This window comes from Procambarus clarkii, chromosome 43 (genome assembly GCF_040958095.1).
Source record: "Procambarus clarkii isolate CNS0578487 chromosome 43, FALCON_Pclarkii_2.0, whole genome shotgun sequence".
NCBI lineage: Eukaryota > Metazoa > Arthropoda > Malacostraca > Decapoda > Cambaridae > Procambarus > Procambarus clarkii.
This window is the reverse complement of record NC_091192.1, coordinates 23,075,886-23,098,094: the sequence shown is the minus strand read 5'-3', so window position 1 is coordinate 23,098,094 and position 22,209 is coordinate 23,075,886. Positions and strand designations below refer to the sequence as shown.

Genomic DNA, 22,209 nt, shown 5'->3' with positions numbered 1-22,209 from the left:
AACATCCCTTAACGTTCACTTCTTTCTCATCACACGGCTTCCATTGTGACAGTCCCAAATATAATTGTATTTTATATAATATTAATTATATACTGTAAATTAACATTTGGATTTAATACAAAAACTTTTGAACTACTTTGTACATCCAGGTGAGATTATGAAAAGCTCGGAAAACAAAATCCTTTAATTATATTTACATGTTTACCTGGTGTTTATGCTAACAATGTGATAATATTTTTTCACACGTTAATGAATTTATTCTAACTGTCGCAAATTTAAGTCAAATTAAATTAGCACAAAGAGTATGTACAATTCCGCCTTGTTGAAGATATATATAGTGCTGTTATATTATGTCCATTCATTTAGATTTTACTAATATTTAAAACCAGTTATCATCGTACGCAATATAGATGGACACATTAAACAGAAAAAAGTGATTTAGGGGGAGAAAACTCTTAAGAGTTTTCATGGAATTAAAAAACTTTAAACGCCCCGCCGGTGGTCCGTTCCGCGTCCCGAGTCCAACAAAATCGCATCGAACGCGCAGCAGGGGGAGCATTGTTGGCTGCTTTGTTTTTGACGGAATATATTAAAATGCCCTTTGTTACGTTTGATTTACGCTAATATTATCGAAAGAGGCAGTGGCGTTGTTAAGGTAAGTCCCAGACCCGGTCTGATCCTTCGGTGCATGCTTTGAACCCGACTTAAAAGAGAAAATGGAAGTTGTTATGAGGGGCTGGGGGTTTGCGGGGATCTGGGCGCCCATTTGGGAGGGTCGAGAGTGGGGGTTTTTGTTTTGTCGCGGGAGAACGAGAAACTGGAGGCTCCTACCCGCCCCTCACCACCCCTACCCCAGCCCCTCACCATGATCACCTCCCTAGATTATACCGTAGGCAGCAGATAGAGGCCAGCTGAGGGGATATTAGCCGGGGTGCGCGGATGTAGCTGCAGTTACGCAGCAACTAGAGAGAGACATGGCGACTTGTCGGCGAGCGTGGCGCCAACCCGCTAAATCCCCCCACATGTTGCCTTTATCTGACTCCCAACACCTCTCCTGAAGCACTCTCTCCTCGCACGCCCCACTTGGCTCTACACAGCCTCGCTGCTGACACACCAGCACCCTGGCTCTGCTCGCGGGAATAACGCTATCAGTACAAGCTCATAACAATATTATTACAATCATCCCTCCAGATTTCACAATTGGCAATGAGGTCCTTGCTTGTATGTTTTTGCAATATTTAGATATGGAAGTTTATGGACATTGAATTTTAAGCAATACATAGTTCCTAGATTATCTCCAAGTACAAATCAAATTTTGTTATGTTAAGTGCTGGGTGATGGAAAACTGGCGTCTGTGAATGTGACATTATTTTGTGCAAGTGTGGCTGTGAAATAGTGGTGCTTTACAAAGAGGTTGTTGGGAGACATGATAAAAGACTTAGTACCTGAGACAAGTGAAGTATATAGTGGTCGCCTTAGTGTGGGAAACTCGCAGCAACGTTGAATAAGGTAGCTTTGGTGTTCTTGTGTCTGTAGCTTGTCTAGTGGTCAGCTATTTATTGACAGGTTAGTATTCTTGAAGAATGCAATTCACTTATTTTAATGATAGAATATCAGTGATATTAAATTTTGTCATTTAACAATTTTTGCCTTATGATTCATTTTGTTATTTAGTCCAAAGAATACGTACAAATAAGTTTCTAGTGGATTTAATGAGTTTTTTACAAAATTTAATGTTGATTTCAATATTTTACTGAAATGTACTTAAACTAACATTGGATATAGCCAGTGATAGGTAGTGGATATAGGCAATGATATATCTATATCATTAAAAGAGGGACATTTGGCCAATGTTGGAGGCCAGATGCTTAGGGGCTTGCATTGTTAAACTTTGCAGATACATTGGTGATTGTATGGGTAGTGTCATAGGGGGGTCAGGATTGGCCCCATTCCCCCCTTGAAGAGATGTCTACTCCTATATCCTTTTCACGGTTACTGGATATGATATGCACTGCCCTGAGTCTGTACAGTTTAGCATTCGTTTAAATACAGTATCAGTGTATTAAAATATTGATATGCAAAACATATATTCAGATGACAGATTTGCTTTCTAGGTGGAACCTTTTTATTATGGTGATGGAAATAGTGTGAGGTGAAAATGGTTAGTGATTGTGGAGATGGGGGGGGGGAGGTCATGTATGGGGTAGGAGATCGAGGGTGTGTGTGTGGGGGGGGGGAGAGACAGGAGGGTGGGGGTGGGTGTGTCTGGGGGTTGGGGGAGGAATGGTGTGTAGGGCAGTGCTCCCCAACTTTTTATATCTCGATCCCCCTTTTCCAACCATGTTCTTAACTGTGGACTCCTACAACAAAAGTGGATCGAGCTACCAAAATTAATAGTATCCATTGCTGTGACATATGTTGACAAATTTCAGTGTCCACGGGACAAATGATATGCAGTGTATGTACTCTTAACAAAATATAAAATCACTTATGAGTGTATTAAATGTTTTATTATAATTTAAATGTAGTTAAGTCAAAATTGCACATAAATACAAATATGGGACATGAATAATTTTATAATGTCATTATTCATGTCACAAGACATTATTATTCTCAGCTAAAATGACATGCAAGTGGAAATAGGAAACATTCACTTCAATATCCTGATAAGTGTTCATTTTGTGTTGATGACCAGTACATATCATATGCTGTATATCCCATGGACCCCTTGAAATTCTTTAATGGACTCCCAGTTGGGAAGCACTGGTGGAGGGAAAGATGTGTTGGGTGTGATGATTACAGTGATGAAGGTGTATATTGAAGATACAGTGGTGGGGGGGAGGTGTGGAGACCTTAGAGCCATAGGCTACCCCCCTTTAGTAAATTGTATTATACTGTCTTACACTCTGTTGTCATTTTTTGTTGTTGGTTTTACAGTAGTAGTGACTTAAAAAATACTCTTGCCTTACAAATTGAATGTTCACATACTGTGTTTATTAACTGTTTACCAAATATATTATATTATATGTATTTTATAGTAATCTTTTGGTTCATTAAAACGTATACACTGAAATTTTGATTTGGCTCCATGTACTGTACTATTATAGCCCATGTTTAATCCAAATTGAATAATTAGTCAGATCAGGGTGTAAATCAGCTAACAGTAGCTAAATATGCATTAAGTAACTACAGATAAAACTAAATCCAGTAAGTGAATGTGTAATGCTTCATTGACACTGACTCAACAAATTAGCCAAATTAAATATACATCATTGTAAATTGTTAGCGTATCAGCTGTTGATAATGCAAGTAGAATCTGCAGAAATAAATATACTTTCCAATGAGATGCTGACATGTCATATTTACAAGATGTTTGTGTATGTTGTAGTTATGTGTATTCATACTTTACTGCACTGCATACTAAATTAAAGTGAGATGTTTACAGATTATTAAATAGATGCTTAAATGAAAATACATGATGGTGTATTTCAGGAGGTAAATAATGCACATTATGGAAGCCAACAAGCTGTGGTATCAGTTATGTATCTTGTCAATAGAAACTAATTTACCATTTACCTGAGAATTTAATTTTCTTACCCTTTTTATACAGAGTTCTTCAAAACTTAAAAAATATACAGTATAGAATTCTCATAGACAAAAAGAGAGTATTAAATGAAGGTAAAAAATTGGCCCGTTCCCTCGAGTTGTCACAACATAACGAAAAGAGGTAATAAATTACCTGAACCTAACCTATCCAATGGACCCCACGCATAGAAAATGTGATTGTGAGCTGCTATGAATTATAGTACAGTACAGTACTGTACTTCATATTTTGTCCTTTAGGGATTTTGACGTCAAAATGTGATGTATTTTTGAAGAGAACCGGTTGAAAAGGTAATTGTTCTTGATGTACATAATATTGGTGGAAGTGACAACTTTCCTGTAGTATTGACATGCAGACATGACAGTACTGTAGTCATACATTATTCAAGTTTCTGGTTGCTTAATTATTTATCTTATAAAAAGGAAATAATTTTTGGAGTACAGTACTGTATTAGCATGTATTGTACAACACTTTAAATTACTGTACTGTGCATTAGCAACCTCTGATGGGCATGTAGATACCTTGTGATATAACTTAATTCCTTACTGTTGGGTGATAAAGAAAACATTTTTGTTTTCCAGTTGAAAGGTTTAGTGACCATGCCTGGGTTGGTCACAATTAGTTACTATATTTTTCTTTTATCATTGCACAGCATGAAATTGCATTGGAATATTTTTTTTCTGATAGCTATGTGACACAGGCTAGTAGTACAGTGTATTAAATGGATCCAAATAAAAAATTAATATGTACATTTACAGTGTATATATTTTTTCAAACAACTTTTTAAAATTACATTTTTTAGAACACCATTTTATTTAGACAACAACAACAAAATGTATGACAAATTTTATGGAATGAAGTATAATTCACCACAATTGTCAGGACAATCGTCAAAGGCATACGTGATGGTCCAGACACAGACCCCTGGCCATTATATTTGATGATTACCATTTTGCCATTACAGGGTATAGAAGAAGTGCCATTCAGCAGTAGACACTATAATTTGGGAAGATTCAAAAATTGTTACTTTACTTATAGTCATGCAAAATTTACAGTTGCTGAAACAGTTCTGGAATTGATGGTTTACCAAGTCTGGCTATAACTTATGTTTGTTTGAAGGCAGTGTTGTAAAAATGAATTTATTAAGGTTTATAAATCTATAAAGATGGTTAGTCTACTTTGCACTGTTCATCCCCAGAGAAACTTGAAAAGATGCATTTTTAATTGATTGATTAATTGTCTAAAAAGTATGCATTTACATACTGTATATAAAGTTGTCATTTAATTACTGTATGCAGCATATGGTGACAAAAATTAGACAAAGTTGAGTGTAGATACGATCAATTTATGGAAAAGAAAAGATGTGCAAATTGTTGTGGGTCATTTTTTCAGCAGATGAGATTTGCTGCTCCCTGATATATACATTACTGTGTGTATATACCCAAACATTGGCTTTTAAGCATTATCTTGAAATTTTCTTAATTTTATAGTAGAAAATGTAGGAGAGGGATTACTCAAGATAAAAATTAGTTGTGTATATATTCTCTTTACAACACTGCATTCATGCTCTTGTGAGTTGAAAATAAACTAACTCATTACTATACAGTACCAGTCTGGTGGCAAGTTCTTGGGCTCATAATCTTTATTGCAACAGTGGAATGTCCCTTGTTTCTAGTGGTTGTCATCTTGGAATTAGAGAGATGTTTTTATGTATTGTTGTAAACGGTTCTCCTTGAACTTTTGTTTTGGGGGTGTATAATACGATTGAGCAATATTTAATGCTGGTGTAAGTTTGGGATTTACTTGACGTGGGTGATAAGATACAAGTGTTATATTTGTTTGAAGATGCCATCTGCATCTTGTTGTGAAAGACTGTAGTAGAAGTGCTTGGCCTATACAATAATTTTTAAACCTAGGATGGTGGCATATCTGTGGCTGAATCTTTTTTTTTTTTTTTTTATACATATATAAATATGTAGGTATCATTGAGAGTTATAATGGGTATGCCTGACCTGCACCAAAAGTTTACAGCAATTTCCATTTTGTACTTTTGAGTGATACTCATTTTTTTCATTAGATTGTGTCACATTCAGCAGCACCTGAGTATCTTCACCTTTGGTTGATATTATCTGCTTGTGGGTTGTTTAAGAGCTGTGACTTACTTGTAAACTAAATGTTTATTGGGTATTGTGCTAATTCTTTAAATTTTGTGCAGGTGGGATAGCCTACACTGATGAATGAGCACTAGTTTGGGTTTTAACAAGGTTGAAGATGGTTGAGGTGCTGTTGGTGCATGTTTAATGGAGCATATATTTTTGTTTTCAGCCAGCATGCATGCCCAGCATAAACAATCACATGATTCTTTTCCACCTATACTCCCAGGAATTTGTTTTAATCCTAGTGTTTTGTTATCAGCTATTTCTCACAGTAAAGTTCAATTATTGATTGGGGGTTTCATGACTGACATGGGGGTTAAGTAACCTAAGTGTTTATCTATTAATTATGCTTTTGGACACAGGATAACAAGTAAAGACCACAGTCTGTCATAAATTTATGGACAAGATTTGTCCTTGTATTACTGCAGAATCCAAAATCATCAGAATTGAGAGATTTTTATCATTTATTTCCTACATATTTTATATTGTGTGGTTTGATTTGACCTCATAGTTTTAATTCTCTGGTATCACACCAGTTACATCATTTGCTCCGCTGTTGGAGGTTGCCGTGTTCTTCCTGCCGAGGGAAGGGTTACTTTGACAACTAAACCTTCAGTTGTATATATACTCTATGCAGTATATACCAATTTACACATTGGGCATGTTGATTTCTACTTGTATCTTAGCCCTAATTTTTTAAAATTGTTTGTATTAAAATCTATTCATAACTTAGATTGTTTTGGGTCACAAATTAGTACAGTACTGTAGTTCTAAATTGCAGTGACATTTCTATTCAACAGAGTTACATCTAATTGGCCTAAAAGGTTCCACTTTATGGATTCAGCAGTGAAACCTTCCCTCGACCCCTATCAAAAGCCTTTTCAAGGTGTGTGTATGTGTGTGCGAAGAATGTTACCAATAACCCCTACTGTAGTTAGGAGGAGAGAAGGCTGCTTTCCGACAACTTTGAAAATAACAATTACATAACCCTTACTTAATAACTGGATGGAAAGAATTAAGTACTTAGGCAGTTGTTACTTTGCAATTACAGTATTTAGAAATTTTCTGGTAGCTTAAAAATCAAACACATTTTTACTAATTAGTTTAGTAATTGAGCATTTTGCTAGGTATATTACTGTCTTGTAGGTTATTATAACCATAGTGTATGATTAACTTTGTATCCTATCTTTCCTTAGGCTAAATGTGAAGACGGATATTTTGTATTGATTCTTTTTAATGGTTAATGTTTTTATAGTCCTCTCAGTGCCGATACTCTGCAACTAACGTTTACAAAAATGACACTTTTTCCAGAAGTGTTTGTATGTGACAGTAGTTTTAAAATGGTGCACAAGTATGAAGGTTATTGTTTAATCTTGTACAAAATCCCCGAGTGTGAACCTGTTGATAGCTTTTTGTCCTGATCATAATGTCCCAGGCTAGCCTGATGATGCTTTATAATGCAAAACAACTTTCCTTCTTTGCATTTCACTTATCTCTTGTCTTCAAGTGATGTTTGTGGTGGTATGGTTTCATTTTCACTCATCTTTATTCTGGTCTTCAAATTCTTGGTAACATGTCTAGTTTCAGACCTCTCACTTTCAGGTACTGTGTGCCTTTCCTGTGCATAGTTCAGCCAAGCATTATAGCATGGTTTATACTCTTGGGGAGGGCTGCATGGTGGATCCTTTTAAATGCCACATTTATAACTGATACTTGCCTATTTGAAAATAATGAGGTACTGAAGTCATTGTGGTGGTTGGTCTTGTAGAAACTGCTCACTGCTGTTAATTTTTGTTTATACCTTTAATATATTAATTTGTAATGGTTTGGATTCATTTGCAGTTCAGTACCTGCAGCCTGTGAATTTGTTTTGTATGAAATTAAGTTTTCTAAATTTTATTATCAGAATTTTAAATCCATTACAACATATAACCTGAATTGATTTGTGTGATAGGGATAAATTTTGGAAAATAAGTAAAATTTATATGAATGAGTTTTACTCTTAATTCACTGTGTCCTTGGTGTAGAAAGGAGTAATCTTTGTGAAGACTGTTTGCAGTGAGCTGTGTACTGCGCATATTACCTCTTGTCTGGGAATGAATGCAATAGTAGTATTGATCACCTTGGATATTGTTGCACTTCAATCTGAATACCTGAATTAATTTGTGCTTGAGGGAGGGGGCAAAAATGACAGCTTAAATGATTTGTCCTCCGCGAGCGTAGAAAGTATTGATAAAGTATCTTATTTTTTCCCAAATTATACAGCCAATGACCGAGTGCAATTATTCTCTCCCCTCTCTACCCCCTTTTGAACATTCCCCTTCTCATTTCTCTCCCCTCCCCCTCCTCCTCATCATTCACCCTCACCCTTGCCAACCTTGCATTTCTGGACCCTCCTCAGCCCACGCTCCCCCTCCCCTCCCCGCCTTCTTTCACAACACCGCTCCCCTTCCCCTCCTTTCTTATAATTGTTTCCAACCTTTTCTTCGTTCTCTAACCCACCCCATCCTTCTCCCCTCCCAGTGCACTCAAATACACCCTCACTCTTCCTCTTGGTTATTCCTTGTGAACTGTCTCTTCTGTCTTTATGCATTCTATCCTCTTCCTGGTTATTCCTTGTGAACTGTCTCTTCTGTCTTTATGCATTCTATCCTCTTCCTGATTCACCCTTTTCATCCTCTTCCCAGTTCACCCTTTTTCATCCCCTTTCCAGTTTGCCCTTTCCATCTGCATCCCAGTTTGCCCCTTCCGTCCCCCCTTTCCCAGCTCACCCCTCTCCATCCTCTATGCAGTTGTATATTGTTACCCCTTTTCTTAGTTGAACCTATTCAGCCTTCCCAGATCATCCCTTCCTACCTTCTCAAGTTCTCTTACTCCTTAACTGCCACTTTACTCACTATAGTCCTTCCAAATTCTGAAGCCTTTCATATTTATTCCTCCCCCCCCCCCTCCTTTCTTTCCCAATTCACTTCATTCACTCCTGTGCACTAGTTTGTCACAGCCACTCCTGTGTACTAGTTTGTCACAGCCACTCCTGTGCACTAGTTTGTCACAGCCACTCCTGTGCACTAGTTTGTCACAGCCACTCCTGTGTACTAGTTTGTCACAGCCACTCCTGTGTACTAGTTTGTCACAGCCACTCCTGTGTACTAGTTTGTCACAGCCACTCCTGTGTACTAGTTTGTCACAGCCACTCCTGTGCACTAGTTTGTCACAGCCACTCCTGTGCACTAGTTTGTCACAGCCACTCCTGTGTACTAGTTTGTCACAGCCACTCCTGTGTACTAGTTTGTCACAGCCACTCCTGTGTACTAGTTTGTCACAGCCACTCCTGTGTACTAGTTTGTCACAGCCACTCCTGTGTACTAGTTGCCATAACTGCTCCTGTGCACTAGTTTGCACACAGCCACTCCTGTGCACTAGTTTGCACACAGCCACTCCTGTGCACTAGTTGACATAACTGCTCCTGTGCACTAGTTTGCACACAGCCACTCCTGTGCACTAGTTGACATAACTGCTCCTGTGCACTAGTTTGCACACAGCCACTCCTGTGCACGAGTTTGCCACAATCACCTTGCTTTCCTGGTTCATCTTGTATCCCATATAGTTTGCTTCTTTCCTCATTCTGTCTAGTTCACCCCTACTTCACCCCTTCCCCCCTCTGCATGATGGGGATAATCTGTGTTCCATGTTCACCTCATCCCATTCCTCAGTTCTTATTGTCCACCCAACACCCTCTTCAGCATTCCCTTTATCCCAATCAAACAAACTTTGTTTTAAGTTGTCACTCCAACCTCAGTATGGTGCTGCCGCCACCCACACCCCTCCCTGTTTACCACTACACATGGCTCCCCCAGTCCAGCTCTACTCCATACCCATCTTATTCCTATCTGATCTGTGTCACTCGTTCACATCCACTCATTCTCACCATATCCAGTGTTCTCCTTAGCTTCCTCACACTTCTGCTAGGTCATTCTACCCTTATATACACTACTTTTCACAACCTACCTGATAGTCACTCCCAATTCACTCGACCTACACCCCTCTGCACCCCCTCCCACACATATATTACCACATTTAGGTAATTACACAAAAGCTGAGAAACAAACGCTATGAGAAGAGTTGAGAGGTGTTAAACATTCCAAAGAAGAGAGCTAAAAGCTAAAAAAAATTGTGATTAACTACATAAAAAATAGTAAAAAATCAACAAAATTGATAAAAGAATTCTTGTAAACTGCAACTTCAAGAACAAGAGGACACAGATTCAAGCTAAGGAAACAAAAGTGCTGAAAAAATATTAGAAAGTTCGCTGTTGCAAACCATGGTAGATGATTGGAATAAGTTAAGTGAGAAAGTTGTGAAGGCCAAAACTGTCAGTAGTTTCAAAGTGACATATGACAAAGAGTACTGGGAAGATGGGACACCACTAGCATAACACTCATCCTGTAACTATACTTAAGTGTAGTTACACACACGAGCGTGCGTATGTACGTCTAACTCCCTATTAACACCAACCTAATATCCCTTCCCAAGTTTCCCCAACCCAATCCATCCCCGTTTCAGAATTCCCCACCTTCCCATTTCAGTACTTCCCCAACTCATTCTGCTCCCCCCCTCTATGTAGTTGATTGCACCTCACCCCCTTTCAGCTTAGTCCACACCTCCCTCCCCCCTCCTCACTTGATCCCCAATTTTCCCTCCTCCCTCCCCTTGCACCCAGTTATAGCTTTACCCATCCACCCTCCCCCTTCTGATCATGCCCTGCCTTCACCCTCTCCCCTCCCTCTTGCTGCCAGTTTGTCTTCTCTCCCTCTCCTCCCTTCTCACTCATGTTCTACTCCCCCCCTTGACTCATTTATATCCCTTCCAGTGCATGTGAATCACCCCCTCCCCCCCATCTTACTCTATCATCTTAGCTTCGCTTGGTCTTACTGTAGCTTAATCTTCTTCGTTTGTTACCTCATCCCACTACTCCTTTATTACTGTGGCTGCCTCTCTTCCCTTTATTACTGTGGCCTCCTCTCTTCCCTTTCTTGTCTTGCCTCTCCTATGGAAGTCATGCATACCTTTCAGTCACCCTCCTATTCTCATTCTCTTTCACTCTCTCATGCTCACCTTCATCTCCCTTGTTCTCCCTTAACATCACTCACTCCCCTCTCCCTTCTTACCGTCCCCTTCCCTATCTCCCTAATGATCTCTTCCTTCCCGGTCTTTCCTCTCTCTCTCTCTCCCCTTCCTCAATATTCTTCCCCTCTCCCTCCACAAGTTTCCCCCTATCCTCCCCAACTTTTGCTTGCTCTCCCCTCGTCCCCTCCTACTCAACCTTCCCCTTCACCTCCCCAACTTTTCTCTGCACTCCCCTCTTTCCTTCCCCTCCTTTCCCCTCACCCTCACCCTCCGCCTGCTTTTATATTTCAAGTCTGGTTGTGAGAGATTATGACGGTGGCAGAACCTCCAAGTGGTGTTGTTTTAACGCAGGGTCTCCTCCTCCTAACCAGATACGACAGCTCACTTTTTCTCTCTCCATCATCGGATGTCAGCTTTTATGCTGCCTTTTATGGCAAATGCTATCTATTTTATCTGTTTATGCAGTCCATTAGGATAATTTTCCAGATGTGGTAGCTCTAACATTCTATAAGTGAATCCTTTTTACTTCACTTTATTTGAGTACAGTTTTTATATTTATATATATAGTAATATTTTTATATAGTAATATTTTAGTACAGTTCTGTAAGAGAGACTATTTTGTGGAAGTTTACCTCATAATAGGGTAGAACATAGGGAGAGTTTCCCTGCCCATGTGATGACTGTTATGGGGCAAAACAATGGGTTGTAGTACCGTACAGTCATTTGCTTGGTAGAATTGTATTATGAGACAGGTAATGGGAAGATGATGGGGGGTGGGGAGAGTGCCAGTGGTAGTTGTTGCCTGCAATACTCTTGAATTTATTGATTTTCTTCATCTTTGTTGAAGGGATGAATTGAAGTTTGTTAGTACAGTATATTACTTTAAAAGTGATTAGCAATGAATCTGTAATGATAATTTTGATGAGTAAATGAATACATAATATTGATGAGTTAATAAATATCTGCTTACCATTCTTTCTCCTCTGATATATGTTCATGCATAATTATAACAAAATTTTTGTTTGGCCACTTTTTTTTAAATACAGTAGCCTTTTTGAGTGTTGTGAGTTCTTATAGCAAACACAGTTTACTTCTGTTTGGTTTCATTTAATTAGCATGAATTATTTTAAAAGCATGTCCTAATTGATTTATGCAAATTTGCATGGCTGCCTTTTTGCTTATTATCGACAGTGCATAAATTCTTTGTTTATTTTTATTCCAGAAGTGATGTCAGAAATATTATATTTCTGGAGTATTATGCTATGCTACTAGCATGGCTTCCATTTTGCTGTGACACTGACCGCTGGGAAAGGCAATGTGATATCGCGTCGATGCTGTTGAAGCTAACGAGGGGCGGGAGGGAAACAGAGAGGGTGGGCCGCTAGATATGAACTAGGGAGGGGAGGAAAGGCAGGGAAGGGTGAGGGGAGCATCAAACAGAGGGGCTACCTCGGTGCTACACTAACCTAGAGAGACCTGTAGGGATCAGTGGTGAAAGTGTTGGTGTTGTGTGCAGGGGTGAGTGTGTGGCCCTGATGGTTGTCCAGTAGAGTTGTGTGGGTGGGCCTGACAGCCTCCCTCTATTGCAGGTGTGTAGGCATAAAGGCGCCATGGACTTCACAATGAACATGATCGACAATGGTCGGGGGATACCTGCGACTCAGGCTGCTGCAGTGGCTGCCATGGGAGGTCAGGTGGCCTACCAGGCACATGCTGTTAGTGTCACTCCCACAGTCAGCCAGCAGCAGCAGCAGCAACAGCAGCAGCAACCGCCTCCACCACCTCCACAACAGCAGCAACGTGGCAATCTGCATGAGAGCGATGGTGGGGCAGGGTTGGTGGGGGAGGGTAAGGTTCAGGAGTTAACGAAGGATGATTCTCAAGGAGCCTTCACTCCTCCCCCCCGAGTGTCTTCTGTTGCATCTCACGAAAGTCACGTGGAAAAGGGTACTGACACCACAGACTTTGAACCACTTATTAAGGTTGAGATTAGAGGGGGTATTCCGGGGCTCAATACAGGTGGTGAGAAGGACAAGAACAGTATTGTTCAGTTACACTTCAACAGTGTCAATGAGGTGTTACATTATTTTTCCCAGCGGTCAGTGCCACAGCACATTGATGCCTTCAATCTTCTTACCAACCCAGACCTGGTGCGCAATATCAACCCCGACTTGGTGCGCAACCACTTCCTGTACGTGCCCAACCCTCAGGAGGGAATGCGGATAGCATCTAACGGTTACAGTTCAGGAGGATCCAACTCGGCTCAAACACCTCCAGCTCAGGGTGGAGCAGCAACGTCGCCTGTGGTGGTTAAACAGGGTTCTGCCAGCAGTGGTGGTTACAGTAAGCAAGGTGATAGGCGACGAGAATCCAGTCAAGGTTCCCTGACACCTGGCACAATCATCCCCAGACCTGGGGTGGATCAGTCAGGGGCTTCATTTGTGTGTTGGATCTGTGGTTTAGATTTGCAGAAATCTCTTCAGTTTGAAGAACACATGGTGGACCAACACAGTGTGGATAAACCCTACAGGTGTGATGACTGTGGGGTTACATTCAAGCGTAAAGCACACCTGGATCGTCATCGCCGTATCCATCTGCCCACTCGTCCCTATCAATGTGCTGTGTGTGGTAAAGGCTTCACACGGAATGAGCATGTTCGCCGTCACTCGTTCACTCATTCTGGAGAGAAGCCCTACCATTGTCCAACCTGCACCAAGACATTCTCACGGCGGGAGCACCTCACCAAACATCTGCCGAGCCACACCAAACTACCAGGCCCTCACAGTCCACCTCCAAGCGGCCATCCTCACACCCCAGGTGAGTATGAGTACTTATGCTCACCTGCGGACTCACCCAACCCCCCTCAGCCACAGCTGGGGCCAACAAGTGTCTCGACAGCAACCCTCACCTCTCTTACTGGGGCAGGCCAGATTCCGTCCAGTCTTCTGCATGCAGCTGTACCGCAGTTGCTGCCACCTTCCACCACCCACAGTAGCATCAAGCACCAGCAGCCTCACCACCGACTGGCTGCACACCATAGTCAAGGTACCACATATCACCACACTCTACAGTCACATAAGTCATTGCCTTAATCACCACCCATTGTTTTCACATTAATGATTCTCTGATCTATCCCATGAGGATGCTAATCTTAAGATTTTTTAGTACAGTATAACATCAGATTTGTAGAAGTAAAGATAATCCAGCATACATATGGGTGTAGCTTAGACCAAGGTTTCTGTAGCAACTTTAAATATTATCTTCCACTTAAAATATTTTCATGAATATTGGTTCTCCAACTAACCCAACTAACATACAGTACCGTACTCAAATATCATGGTCTTAAGCACATGGACTTGCCTCCAAGGAATAATAAAAGGTATGTCTAAACCTAAGATTCTTAGTCATCATTGTCAAGTACTGTATGTTGAATATTGAACTTGTCGTACAAAGTATTACCATAATGCTGCTTGCAGTCCTTGTGTAAGACCATGCTCTCCTGGCAATATTGACTAAGTCTTTATGGCTGACCTATTCACTGTACTGGTGTTAGAGGGTATGATAATAGTATGTTCATCATTTGAAGAGTTTTAACCAAATGTCACTTTGTCACTCAGATACTGTGTTTAATATGTCTCACGTTTTACAAATGTGCCGCACAATTTTATCGTGGCAATATAGTTTTAGTTTTATTAAATTATTAATGTAATTCAAATTTGAGATTTTTAAACTGATATAAATTCGTGCCATTTTTCTTAAATATAGAATTCAACTTATTGTAATGATAGTATAAATACTTAGCCCAAGTGAGAACTTTTTGCCATTATGAAGATGATGAGCAGTTGTCTTGATATACAGCTTGGGGTTTGTTGTGGCACTTGAACACTAATCTTGCTGTTATCATATTCCCTCAAACACTTTGTGAAGGATTTATAATACTATATTGTTAAAAGGAAAAGTTTATCAATTTTGTTGAGCTGAGGCCTAACAGGATAACGGGTAAGCAAGGTAAATATATTTCACTTTCCAATACTGTAGTCCACCGTTAAATTGATAGCTATTTAAGGATGTTGCTTTATAAATCATTTAATTGTCTGTAAATGGGGTGTGTTGCTAATTTTTTATGATTAATGTGCTTAATTTATTAATTAGTATTTTTTATAAATAGTGTTCAAAGTTATATAATTTATTTTATGCTGATGTATATATTAGTTTACCTGGTTTCTGTAGACTAAGACCTGTAGTCAAGTGCCTACCAGCAAAAAAAAAAAAATCTTTATCATCTAATTCATGTGGTGCCTAAGATGCATTTGACATTAACATCATCAGTTGGCCATAGAAGTTCCCATAGAATTGTACAAACAGTGCCACCATTCAAAACTGAAAATGGTGCACAGCCTCGGTTTGTCGGACTATTGGAAATAATAAAATTGCTCAATATTTGCAAAGACCCAGGTTAAGTAAGGTAAAGCAGCACATGCTCATTTTTGTGTCCATATCTTCATGTAAACTTGTAAAGTAAATTATGCCAGTTGCTGTGGATAGATTTGTGGAATTAGTGAAAAGCACATCCAAAATAGTCCTGACATACATTTCCCGTTTTCCATTAGTTATATTTGTGGTGTAAGAATGTGGGCATGATTTTAAAGTAGGGTATATTGGCACTAATTTAGTGCAGTGTTTTATTACATTTTCTATCACTGCATTAATTGTTAGTGTATTTTCTGTCATTATTCCATGATTTGTTTGTAATTTTTTCTTTGTAGCTTGCATGTTTGTACTTTACTAGAATTTCTATCCATTTGGTCTGATGAATTGCAATCAATTATTAGTTCTGCATAACATGTAACTTGGTTTTATTATGTTGATAACTAACATAATATAATAACTTATAAACCCTGATAGGAAATTTTATACAATATACAGTATATACAGTACTATAGATTTTAGAGACTGCAATAAAACAACCCCCTTTTATATAATGGGTTGATATATTTTTGTCATGAATGCATGTTGTACCCATGAGGTACCTGAAATAAACTATTAGCCTAAAGGTTGTGGATAGGTATTAATTTCTGAATTATTAGTGAAGAAATTAATAGCGTGCTATATTTTTTTTTAGTTTTAGAGATGTCATGTTTCATATTTCATTGAAGAATATTAATATTACAACCCATCCTCCTGTTTAGATTGTACCCATTGTGACGGTCGCCAATAGTCACGAATTTGTGTGTACTTAGCTTTTAGATAGTAGTGTACTGACTAGTAAGGATTTCTTTTAAAATAAATGAAGCTAAAAAATAAACTTAAATATTCCTAGGTCTAGTATAGCACAAACATTTACTATATTAGGCCTCGGATATCATGTACAGTATTAGGCCTAGGAAGGTAAGGTTAGTTTAATTTGTAAAAAAAAAAAAAGTTTGTCCAACTCAATAGTTCAGATTTTTACTTTGTAATTTCATTGTATGTCAGTATATACTGTATTGTATGGTCCTCATCGTTACTATAAATACCTGTACTACCAAAACTGGAGGATGGCCTGTAATATTAAGATGACTAAATAGTATTCTCTTCAGATGTGAGTAATCAAATGTATACATGTGCCTTTCTTTTATTAGCTTAATTTAGTTTATTTTGGTTATAATCATTTACAAGGTATCTTGAGATCTTAACTTCATTGTTGATACATTATGATGCATATAATTACCTCATCAGGTTTCAGTAACTTAACTTTAATTAAAAATTTGTAAACAAACATTATGTAAATTGTATAATATATTAAATGCCCATAAATCATTCTTTTATAAGTAACTAGTGGTGAATAAGCCAGAAAGTCTGTACATAATTGTATGAGAATTCAATATAACCAAGCTACCTGTAGTTAGTTACAGCAGAATATAATGTAAGCATGATATTTACAGGTTTGGCCACGACGTTATTGCTGCAAACTACAGATCAGAATGGACGACTAGTTACAATTAACCAAAGTACTGGAACTGCAGTGCCCACCTCGGTGGTGACAACAACATCTAGTACTCATCATGGTCAAGGTAGCAGTAGCCACACGGGCACCAGTACGGGTTCCACCCGAGGTCTAAATCATAACGGTGAACCTGTTCCACGCCCATACCAGTGTGGAGTGTGTGGTAAGTCTTTCATCCGTAATGAGCATCTTCGGCGTCACGTGCTGACTCACTCCGGTGAGAAACCTCATGCCTGTGGAACATGTGGCAAGGCATTTTCACGCCGTGAACATCTTACTAAACATATGCGGTCCCACATAAAGGTAAATGTACCAGACTTGGCCCAGTCTGCCTCACAGCCCACCCATAGTTCTATCCAAATTGGTGGCCTAACAGGTGCTGTGGCGGCACCCCAAGCCACCCAGACTGTGGCACAAACTGCCACTGTATCATTACCAACTCCCAGTGTAGTGGCAACTAGCAATGCACATCAACAACCCCCGCCCCATGGGATAACACATACTGTTGCAAGCACCCATGGTACTCCTGTTGCCCATGCTGCTCACCTACCCCCTGGAACTCATTACTTACCAATGTTTGGGTTGTTGGCAGAGGTAGTGTAGGTGCCTCACTGGCACTGTCTTATAAATGGCAGCCTCTACTAATTTACAGATGTTGGCAGCACAGACCCCCCCCCCTCACTCCACATGATGATTACCATGCAATCCAGATGATCCTTATCAATGTCCGACTACCTATACCTGATACGGTGCTTGGCCTAGTGACCTATCTGAGCCAGATCCTGGTGGGGCTGGGGCAAGTGTGGTGCTGAATGATGCAAGCTGTAGATAATGTGCCATGATCTCCCCGTAGCTGTGAGCACTAGATTTTTCTCTGTTGTTGCTAGTAAGTTGGTGAGTAAGGGCTATGCCCTTCACACCAACTAGGTACATGTCAGTCACCCTTGTGTGAACCCTTGTCTGACCCTTGATCACATTCCAATCCCTTTCTAGTTGTCTCTTTGGCTACACTAATAAATTAAGGGGAAATTATTGTTGTGAACTTCAGAAAAGATAATTTTTTAATATATAAATTTTGCATTACAAATTTTATGCTGTGTATGTACTTAGAGGATTTGTAAAATAATTGGAACATTTGTTTGGCGACTTAATTTGAAGCAATTAATGCACCCTGCCAAAGTTTTTAATAGTTGGACTTTACTAGGGACATCCGTTACCCCTGAAACGTGTCAAGGCAGCTCTCAACATGGCGACCACAGACAAGGCACCAAGTGTTTTGTTCTTCTCTGTTTCCATGGATGATTTTTTTTTTTAACATGGATTTCATATTTTGAAACAAACTTTGTCTGTGTGCATAGACCATGTTGATGTATTGTAGTGTAACTTGTAAAGAAGTACCTTTTAATTGTAAAGTGATATCCCTGTAATTATTTTTAGGAGCTTTCTTCATAAGCTTATTGTAGATGTCTTGAAGGTAGTGTTTTATACTAGATGCTTTGTGTCAGTTTTTTGAGCCACACAAAGCAGATTTAAGAGATTATTTTGATGTCCAAAGTTATCAGTCCTAACCCTATATTAGTCCAGAGGAAACCCAATAGTGTCAGTTTCATGACATGAATTGGGTTCCAACATTTTTTGAGTTTTCATAGAATTAGATCCGTGGCAGATTTGACAGAGACAGTGCGTGTGTCATCCTGCCAGAAGTCTTGAAATGTTACTGTGTCTAAAGGTGCTCAAATAGATGATAACTTTGGATTTGCTTATTTTAAATTATAGTTAACATAAAATGAGATCTGAATTTTAATCCCTCAGCGAGAGGTCAAGTTTATGGCAATCACAAAGACGTTTTAACGGTCTGGCATTACAAGGTGTTTTATCTGTAGATGTTTTGATTATTTATTTTTTTTTTTTCATATATATCATACTGGCATTATGCCATTAAATGTAGATTTTTATTTTTTGTATACATATTATATATATATATATATTATATAATATATGTATAATATATATAATATATATATAATATATATATATAATATGTTTGGACTTGCCAGCAGTGATCCATGAATTACCCAGTCTGTAGATTTGCTATTGCCAGCATTCCGTGTTCAGTTCCATGAAAACTGCATTTCAATGTACTTGGTGGAAGGGGCATTCATGAATGATTGCAAAACTTTAGGGTTTAGCTAAAAAAAATAATCTTTTTGACAGCACAGGCAGATCAAGTAGAAATTATGATAAGAGCCCAAAACACATGGTATCTTACGATCAGTAGGTATACCTGGTAAGATTTGTTCAAGACTTGGTACCTGGACCATTGGCAGAGCACAGTATTTGGTATATATAGTTACCAAGTGCATATTATGCTGGTATCAATGATAAATTTTGCTATTTTTTTTCTTGACACTTCCAGTGCCAAGTGGATACCCCCACATAAAAGGCCAGGCACTTCATATTAATATGTTGTCCAGTTCACAAAACTCATGGCGGAAATATACAAATTCTTCCAACATATGCATACAAATCCAAGAACTGCCTCCTTTTTTTCCTTTTATGGTAAGCAATGTACAAGTTAAAAGGTGATACTTGTATGATTTATGAAATGTTTACTTTATAATGCTTTCATATACTTGGGTAATATTGCTCTAAGCTAAATATTATCATGCCTCATGGCATAACAATATTGAGTGTGGTCCACTTGCACAAGTCTTATAGAAACGGGGAAGGAAATTTGGTTAAACCTTGACATTTAAGACAAGAGAATCTGAAAAATCAAATATTGTGTTAGGTGCTGTGGTGGCTGTGTGCTGCCTATAATTGCTGATGTCCACAGTATTTAATGTAGTTGGTGTGTTCAGCATCTGTTACCTTTACATTGATCTAAAGAGCTGTGTGTTTGTAGTTGTTCAAGAAACACCTGAGGGGAGTCTGCAGCTTAAACCCCCAAAATGGCAAACTTTAGTCAATAGTCTTTATGTCCTGAACCGCTTTAACCATATTTACTATTATAAAACGTGTTATTGCCTACTTCATCAGTATATTTAAATTTGCTTTCAAAAAAATCATGTGCAGATTTTGAGCATAATTATATTGAGTGAAGTTTACCATGTTTGCCATTGAACCCGTGTTTGTTCTTGTTTGTGATCAGTCGCCACAAATTCCAGTGCATGTTAGTTGCCAGATATATATTTTTTTTCTTTTTGCTACCCAGTGTCACCCATCCTCCTCCTCTGCAGGGTTTCTTGAATGCATAATTTTTACTTAAAATTTGTAAAAGTACAAATTTTTGACCAAGTCATTAGATATGTCATTTGCCTGGTCTGGACTGTTCTCTGATGTTTACTGGAAATACTCAGTCTGTTAGAAATGAATAACATTGGATATGTGGGTCCATCTTGTTTTCTTTGTTTTCCATGAATGTTTATTATTCTTCATGGGATTAATTGCTTATTCAGTATCAAGTCTTATTTGTGTGTTTTAAAGAGTTGACAACTTGCATTTTAAATATTTAATTTTTTTTATTATTTATTTATCAAAGATCAAAATTTAAAAAGGGTATATTGTAAGAGCTCTTTTTGAGTTATTGTGATAAGATCTTGCTGAAAGTTAACAGTCCATAAGTAAATCCCTCCAGAAGTGTGACAAGGTCAGGGATTTGGGGCCCCCCTTGGCATTGCTGTAGTTTTAGTTTGACTTTGCCATTTTATCATGATTTTGGAATGTAGGTGGGGGGATGTAATTTCTATAGATGTGTTAAATGTATTCATACATTTGTTAGCAATGTGAAAGGTATCTACTTTTCCATTAATGCAAAATGTGCGAGTGTTTTGGATATATATAAATATATATATATAATATATACTGTACTGTATATGTATTTTCAAAAATAAAAATGTACAGTGCTACAGATTATGTACTTGTTGGATAATTACAAATGTGTTTGAGGCTCTTGATCCCTGATTCTGTTACACGTTGACTTAGGCCTTGAGGTATTGACCAACGGTGTTAAGTTTGGGTAGGAAATAAAGCAAAGACAACATAAAAGCAAATATAATTGTATTGCATTAAAAACTTCAAATAAAACAGAGGAAGTCGCTTGCCTGTCTTGTTCAACCTGATACATATTTTTTTACTATATAATGTGACTTTATCCCCCCCCCCCCCCTCTCTGGGATCATATCTTTTACCCCACTCCATGAATGTTGGTAATAGTTTATTAACTATCAAGACAGGTTAGCCTTTGGACACTACAATGACAGTAATAAGTAAGGGAATACTTTCTCCCAATAATGGCCTATTGGCTACCCTCAAGAGTTCCGTCATAATGAATACTGTTTTCCCACTTATCATTTCTCTGTATGCTTGGTAAAGTAATCTCTCAGTGCAAGCGATTCCTTCACTTACATGATACAAAATGCAGAAAGGCATTTTTGCCAAATGTTGAACTTATCCCATGAGGGTGTAGTACCACCATCAACTTTCATTGGGTGGGGGACTTGAATGGTGAAAAGATAGGTCCCCAATTCAATCTCCTGTATCACAGGGGCCTATGGGCTGTTTACATATCTGGGTGGTGGTTACCCACATCTCTATGCACAAGATAAAGACTTAATACAATTGCTGCATAATTTACATTGAGAAGTTGATCAGTAACTAAACTATCCTTTATACAATATTATATACAGTATGTTAGTTAATCACTAATTTCCTTTTTTCAAATACACACTAATGTAGAAAGTAATTTTATACTAAATCACGGTTAAAGTTAAATTGTTGGATATTTTGCTTGATTAGTCGATATTTTATTTATAAAAAGTTGCACCATTATACTAAACTGTTATAGCCTACAACAGGATTTTACTAAGATATGGCATTACTGATTATTAAATTGAACATAAATGACCAATTATTCTCAAATCATAACAGGGCGTGTGGAAATGCACTTTTCTTTATGTATTGATCACACAGAGTTAACACCCAGGCACCTGATAAGACTAGTAACCTGCCCTTCGTTGTCTAAGTCGTCTTGTTCTACTTGCACACCACATCGAATTATGTACTTTGTTCCTGAATTGGCATCTTGCGTAATATTCAATTATCCAAATGTTCATATTAATGGATTACCAATTTTTAATTAATATTAATGTCCAAATTAGACAGTAACAGAGGGAGTCAGAAGTTATATAGTTGGCACAATAAAAACTTTGGCCAGGAAGCACAAAGTAAGAAAATGTTGCTATACATTTGAATGAACGGTAATGCTTACCTTTATGTATGTGTGTGTCAGATGCTGAGGTGGCATGAAAAAAGATACACAGCCATATAAATGGATA

At 38.4% G+C, this 22,209-nt stretch overlaps 1 protein-coding gene across 9 annotated transcripts; it reads left to right on the top strand.

Moving 5' to 3' along the window:
• Positions 1 to 478: 478 nt before the first annotated feature.
• LOC123755831 (zinc finger protein 883) lies at positions 479 to 20,971 on the top strand. 9 transcript variants are annotated; one of them, XM_045738696.2, is made up of 4 exons: positions 479 to 655; positions 6,561 to 6,646; positions 13,033 to 13,932; positions 16,812 to 20,971. In XM_045738696.2, the coding sequence occupies exons 2-4, from the start codon at positions 6,595 to 6,597 to the stop codon at positions 17,474 to 17,476; spliced, it is 1,617 nt and encodes a 538-aa protein (XP_045594652.1). In that variant the 5' UTR covers positions 479 to 655; positions 6,561 to 6,594; the 3' UTR covers positions 17,477 to 20,971. The 9 variants fall into 9 exon arrangements, with proteins under 9 accessions (XP_045594652.1, XP_045594651.1, XP_045594645.1 ...); XM_045738692.2 differs by having other exon boundaries at positions 522 to 655; positions 12,477 to 13,932; XM_045738693.2 differs by lacking the exon at positions 479 to 655 and adding an exon at positions 837 to 889 and having other exon boundaries at positions 12,477 to 13,932.
• The last annotated feature ends 1,238 nt before the right edge of the window (positions 20,972 to 22,209 follow it).